At 42.8% G+C, this 6,789-nt stretch overlaps 1 protein-coding gene across 1 annotated transcript; it reads left to right on the top strand.

The window, feature by feature from the left end:
- The first annotated feature begins 501 nt into the window (after window positions 1-501).
- On the top strand, window positions 502-5,556 carry LOC143875560 (uncharacterized). Its single transcript, XM_077377138.1, has 2 exons — window positions 502-682; window positions 3,922-5,556. Exon 2 carries the CDS (start codon window positions 4,038-4,040, stop codon window positions 5,229-5,231), a length of 1,194 nt encoding a protein of 397 aa, XP_077233253.1. The 5' UTR covers window positions 502-682; window positions 3,922-4,037; the 3' UTR covers window positions 5,232-5,556.
- Window positions 5,557-6,789: the final 1,233 nt, after the last annotated feature.

Below are 6,789 nucleotides of genomic sequence, written 5' to 3' on the forward strand. Positions count from 1 at the left end.
TCACTGGAAACCCAGTTCTTAAACTTGGGTACTCACTGGAAACCCAGTTCTTAAACTTGGGTACTGTAGACACCCACATTTTGCTTTACTTTAACCAACAATAACCTAATATATGTTTTAGGTCATTAATATCTTGATCTGACTTTACGGATCATCAATCGGGACAAAATAAGATAGGGTCACTTCATAGCCCGAACCCTGATTCCATTCCGAGACCCGATTTCCGTAAATCGTTAGATCAATGGCAGATCTTGACCTGGGTCTAACCATCCAAAACCACCTAACCTCTCCTCTCATCCTAACCATCCAAACCTCACCTAACCTCACCTAACCTCTCCTCTCATCCTAACCATCCAAACCTCACCTAACCTCACCTAACCTCACCTAACCACCTAACCTCACCTAACCTTACCTAACCTCACCTAACCTCACCTAACCTCCTATCCCATTCTCCTATAAATACCCTCTCATCCCACCATCCAACAAAAAGAAGAAAAAGAACCCCTCTCTTAGAAAATTCATCCCTCTCCCTCATCTCTTCAAGGGTTCGGCCATCCTTGCCGGATCGGGTGATTTTATACGTTGGGTGATATATATCAAAAGCAGTCATTATCAAGCAAGGAATCATCTTCAAGGAATTACCATCAAAGAAAAATCAAACACAAAGTGGGTTTCCAAAGAGGTAGGCATTTATTTCAATTCTATGTAGGGTCTGTTTTCATGCATATCTTTTACTTTAAAAGAAAAACCATGTTAGGAAGCATGTAGGGTCTGTTTTCCCCCTGGTTAGCCTCTGGTTAGACCCTGGTTGCACCCAGGTTCGCTGCTGGTTGCACCCAGGTTCGATGCTGGTTGCACCCTGGTTCCCTACTGATTCGCACCCTGGTTCCCTGCTGGTTGCACCCTGGTTCCCTACTGGTTCGCACCCTGGTTCCCTACTGGTTCGCACCCTGCTTCCCTGCTGGTTGCACCCTGGTTCCCTACTGGTTCGCACCCTGGTTCGATATTGGTTCGCACCCTGGTTCCCTGCTGGTTCGCACTCTGGTTAGACCCTGGTTGCACCCAGGTTCGCTGCTGGTTGCACCCAGGTTCCCTGCTGGTTGCACCCTGGTTCCCCTGCTGGTTCGCACCCTGGTTCCCTGCTGGTTCGCACCCTGGTTCCCTGCTGGTTCGCACCCTGGTGCACCCTGGTCCGCACCCTGGTTTGTACCCTGCTTCCTCCTAGTTAGACCATGGCTAGTCTCGGGTTTGCTCCTAACTTAGACCCGACTCACTTGACCCTAACCATTAACCCAATCCAACCAAGTCATATCCCAACACAATCCGAGTCGCATGTCTGAATCCATTTGGCCGAATCTCATAAGCCCGCCCACTTTGAATTCCGAAAATTCAAACCCTTGATGATTCCAATATGCTCAATTCTTTGATGCAAATTCCCAATTCCAAAATCCCATTGTTATATCAATGTTTTTGAATCTCAAGTCCAATGCTCAAATACAAACCCGATTCCTGATCCAAATACCAAACCTGTTTTCCAAAATCCAAGCAACCTCCCCAGTGGAACTACGTGTGGCTTGATCCCCATCACGGGGTACGTAGGCAATTTGGCACTCCCAAGTTCAGTCGCACCTTTCTCTATCTTTCCCATTCCCTCACACTATTCATCATCTCGATTCATCTCGTGTCTCTCGGAACCATTGGATTATGGTTTCCGTCGTAAGGACCCTTAGAGCCCAATTTAGGAACACCGGTGTCGTGTCGTGTCCTAAGTTTTAGGGAGTCTTAGGTTTTAGGGAGTCCTAGAGTTAGGAGTCCAGCCTCATCACGGACGTTTGCTATGTATAGCAACCGTGCCATAGGTCTAGTTACACTAGTCACCCAATCTTTCCCTAGGACAAGCCTAGTAAACTAGGATGTAGGCAAACCTGCATTAGTCTAAGGGACCATTTGCATTTAGATGAGAATCATATAGCATCTTAGATGAAATCCTAAGATAATAAAATCCTCAACTTGAATTAAATAACTTCTCCTAAAACTGTTGAAACAGTCAATCCCGTCTAGGTCGGTGTCCTAGTTGAGTTAGGCATAAGTAGCTTAGCTTAGGTGCACCGAACTACGTCGACTCTGATCCCAGTAAGGCTTGGGTACGTAGGCAGCTTGGATGTCTGATGGCATACCACCCGCGAGTCGGCACCACAAACAAATTGTGGTGTTTTGTATATTAATTTTCTCGTAAATACTTAATCAAATCACTTAGGACTTTCCATGAAATTAGAATTCTAGGAGAACTTTCACTTAGATTGAATCCAGACAAATTAATAAATCAAGATACACATTTAGGATTCTCATTGAAATTAGATCATAGGATGCATGTCACTTAGTTCGCACATTAACATAGAGTTGAATGAGCCATTTAAAATAAATTTAAAAGAGTTAGCTTTTGGAATCGAAGACCGATTATCGGGCAGGAATGGTGCATGTGGCGGATAACTCCCCATACCTTCCATTCTCGTAACCAGGTAGCGAGTCTAGATTTCTGGTTAATTACGGGTCCTAGATCCCACATCTAGGTGGCGACTCTGTCAGTCTCTTTCGTGTGGAATTCGGATTGCCTTAGTGATCCCAAGTTCACAGGAAAGATTAATTCAAATCAACATTAAAATGCACACGCCAATCGCGTGGAAACGAGAGACCAAAAGGAGAGCGCGCGGCGGCTCGCGCCCCACACCCCTCTCGCGGGATCCGGGTACCACAGTCTGGCGACTCTGCTGGGGACCACCTAACTTCATTAAAATTTCAAAAGATAATTCATTTGAATTTAATTTAACTGGCTCATAAAAACTCTATACTTGTTAGATTAGTTTGTCTTGTTTTATTTTCTCATCACATTTTACTTGAACTTAATCTAACAAAACCTGAAGGCATCATAGATTGCGTGAACTTAGTGCACACACTTACATCACTTGCATCTAAACTCTGCATCTCACGTGCACACACGTCCTATTTTAGGAACCCGGAGTGTTATCTAGCATGGTTGACTGGGATTTCATCACCTGGTGCCTCTGTGCTAGAGAAGCATTCCACCCTTAGCCTAGTACCTTTATGGTACGTAAACGGATCTCTTGTTCACGTACTGATACGCCGGACACTGGTACAGTATATCGAACATGGATTCGCGCTAAGGGAACTCTTGGCCTTACCCCTAGATTAACCCACACATGCATGCAGTATACGAACACATGTGCACCACATGTGTGAGCCTAGTTTAGGATATCTTACCCATTTGTGTCTAGATTAGGCCGTAGTCCATCTTCCAATGGCTACGATCGGTCCTAGGTACACAAACAAAGTCATGAGTCGAGATCCTCTCTCCACTCCGCTAGATTAGGATTAGGGTTGATGCCTTCAGGTAACACTGTTAAAATGTGCGAAGACTAAAAACTTTTCCTTTGGGGTTAGGATATAAATCCCATCATTTCTAAAGATCTCATAGGATTAGTTATTCTTAATCTACCCGTTGAAAGTAATCCTATGCAATCTCACATTTTGATCATGTGTCTATCATTCGTCTCTTGTGGGATTCGATTGTGTCTTCATTGGCGGAAATTGTGTCTCAATCATTTGATCATGCAATCTTGATGATCCAATCTTGCCTGTACCCTTGGTCTCTTCCTCCTCTAGGGGATACCTTTTTCAAGAATATTTCTGCTGAATCCTTCAGAGTTTACTCTCATAATCCTTGAACGAGGGGCATTCCCCGCGTGCTGTCATGTCATCATTGCTGTGTGTATTTGTTTTGAGGAACCATCATTTTACCTCTCGTTCCTTATCTAGTCGTATCATAATTATCATGTCAATCATAGAAAGGAGAAATTCCCTGAATTTCAAGCTCGCATCTCGTGTTTATTGTTCCTATGTCAGGATTGCTCACTGCTGAAAATCCAGGAAAGCTTCTTGGGTTTGAATCTATTCGTGGCCAGTGAAGAAGCTATTTCCCCATTTTCTTTGGAAGTCTCTCTATCCACTTTTTCCTACCGATGGCCGATTCTATGGAAAATTTTCAGCTCTTTCATGTCACAGAAACCCTGGCCCAGCTCGTCCAACTGATGAAGGAATTGAAGGAAGAAAATCAATTCATCAAAGCTCAACTTACTGAGAAATTTGGTCCAACCACTGTTGTCTCTAAGGGCAAAAATCCGAGCCTCTCCATGGTTATGGGTTTGGAAGAACTAATTGTGAATCTCTCTAGACAAATGGCTGCGCTAACAGAAGAAGTTCATCAGATGAAGCAACAAATGCAAACCTGGTATTGTCAGTCCCAAAGTTCGAAGCATTTCGCTGACAAAAATACCAAAGTCCAAGGTGTTGTTACCAGAAACTCTATCTCTCAGCACCAGCAGGATTTTATTGGGCCCTTAATTCTTGAATATAACCAAGAGCCACCATCTGAGACTACTAAAAGAGAATTCACTGACTTGCCGATCTCGCGACCTGATGCTTTGAAATGGTTGCTCAAGGAAAGAATGATAACACTATTGGAATCAGAGCCTGTTCCTAATCCTCTTCCCAGTCCTGGGACCTTCCAAATGAAAGAATTTTGTGATTATCATTTACGTCATGGTCATGCAACTGATAAATGCCTCAGCTTGAAATATGATATTCAAGACCTTATAGACATGGGGCTCCTCGACCCTCAAAATCTTTTGTCAAGCGGCGAAGCTTCATCCTTTCCTGATGACCACAAACCGTGGTTTGAGCAAATGAAGAGAAAGTCTCACGATAATCACGACCAGCAATGTACAGTGATGAGCCCGGTCTCCATAGGTCAGGAAATCAAAGTGGCCACAATACATGGGGTTTATAACAGAGGCAATTTTACTTCGAAAAAAATCAAGGAGTTACAAAACCCTATGGTATTCAAATACAATCAGTTAACGGCAACACCTAAGCAAGCGCTCAAGAAGGAATTTACCCCTCTCCCATTTCCACCATCAGTCATTTTGCAGCAAGGGTTAGCTTCAGGTCACATTACCCTACCCGGCATTAGGGCTCCTCCTAATCCTTTACCAGCAAATTGGAGAATGGACCAGTATTGTGAATACCATAGAGGCCCTGGCCACCTTACTGATAATTGCATTGCCTTAAAATTCAGGATCCAAAAGTTGATTGATGAAAAAAAATTAGCCTACCCGAATCATGCAGTACTGCCGCCAGCCGATCGCAATGCTTAGATAACTGAGGGTTCAAAGAAGCACAGGCCCGGTTGCCATGAAAAGAATCAGAAGTTGAAAGTACCACTTATGAGCCAGCTTTCGCCGAGCCTCCGGAGCTAGACAGTTGCGGCAGTTAAAGTTTTAGTCGTTTACTATTTTATGTTGAGTCAGTCATCATGGTCAGTGCAATTGTTGAGTCCGGTTTTACAGTTCAAGGTTAATGCCTAGTCCAGGCAAGTTATCGTTTGCTTTTCTCTTTATTCAGAGTTGTGAATCCTGAGCATGTTCAGGATAGGTCGTCAGATGTAACAGCCTTTCCTTTAAATAAAATTCCAAGTTTCAATAGTTCACTTGTGTCTGTTTCTTAAGTATGCTTCTGATCTTAAAGTAAGACTCCCTCCTCAAATGAGGACAAAATTGACGAAACTCCACTTGAGTCACAGCAATTACTTGAACAAGAGGAGGAGCGCCAACCTCAGCCTTTCAAAGATGAAATTGAAGTGGTAAACACTGGCACTAAAACCTTGATCCAGTAAATGCCGATTGAAAATACATTACCCTCTAAAGAGTGTGAAGAATTGATAAAATTATTTCAAGAATAAGAAGATTGTCTAGAAAAGCTACAACCGATACCAGGGGCAAGACATAGATGGAAAGCTCAAAGAATATGAAGAAAGTGAGAAGATATATGCTATACAAGGGGCATAGAGTGGAAACAACTTTCATATTTCCAATCAATGACCTTGGTTCTCAAATTCATAAAGCCAACAAATTCAAGATGAAAAGTTCAAAAGCAAACAATGAAAAGTGATCATCAGATATCGAGAGTACGAATCCATAGATGGAGGATGTCAAAGAACAAGTTTCGCTCTATGAAAGTCAAAAGCACGTATTAGAATCTTGAAAGAAGAAGATCCATTATCTCTTACCTGGAAATGCCGTCAAACTCCGCGAAAAAAAAAACAAAAGAGAAAAAAAAATAATCAGTACCAGAGGGACTCTAGTAACCTAGATCGATTCCCAATTTGAACATCAGAAGGCCTCCTTTGGCCGAATAAATCCCAAAATCAGAACCCAACGTCAAAAGAATACCGATTGCAAACCCTTCGAGCCTGAGTAAAATTTTCTTGAAAACCCATCAAACCAGGGGCATTTCCCCGAACTACGCGAGACCTGATCCCTATACTGGGGTACGTAGGCAACTCGGTTGAACCGAGTTCGGTCGATTCAAAAAGGAAAAGAAATTCAATCCTTTCAAAAAAAAAAAGAGAGGGACAAGTTCCAAAAGAAGAGAAGTTAATTGTTCCAGAAAGAAAAGAAAAAAGGAAAAAAAAATCAAACAATTTATCTTCAAACTAGGGGCATTCGCCCTGAACTACACACGACCTGATTCCTACCTTGGGATATGTAGGCGACCTGTTCACAGGTTCGGTCGAAATCTTTGTTGAGCCTTAAGCCATTCTTTGAAAAGCCCTATCTTACCTATAAAAGTCCTTCTGGTGTTCAGAACTAATGAGCTAGGTCCTGAGATACAATAAAAAAATGAAATGATGATGAATAAGAAAAATAACGGAGT

The sequence above is a fragment of the Tasmannia lanceolata genome, unplaced genomic scaffold (assembly GCF_043159265.1).
Source record: "Tasmannia lanceolata isolate RefF3 unplaced genomic scaffold, GAP_Taslan_0.1 ptg000004l, whole genome shotgun sequence".
Classification (NCBI taxonomy): Eukaryota; Viridiplantae; Streptophyta; class Magnoliopsida; order Canellales; family Winteraceae; genus Tasmannia; species Tasmannia lanceolata.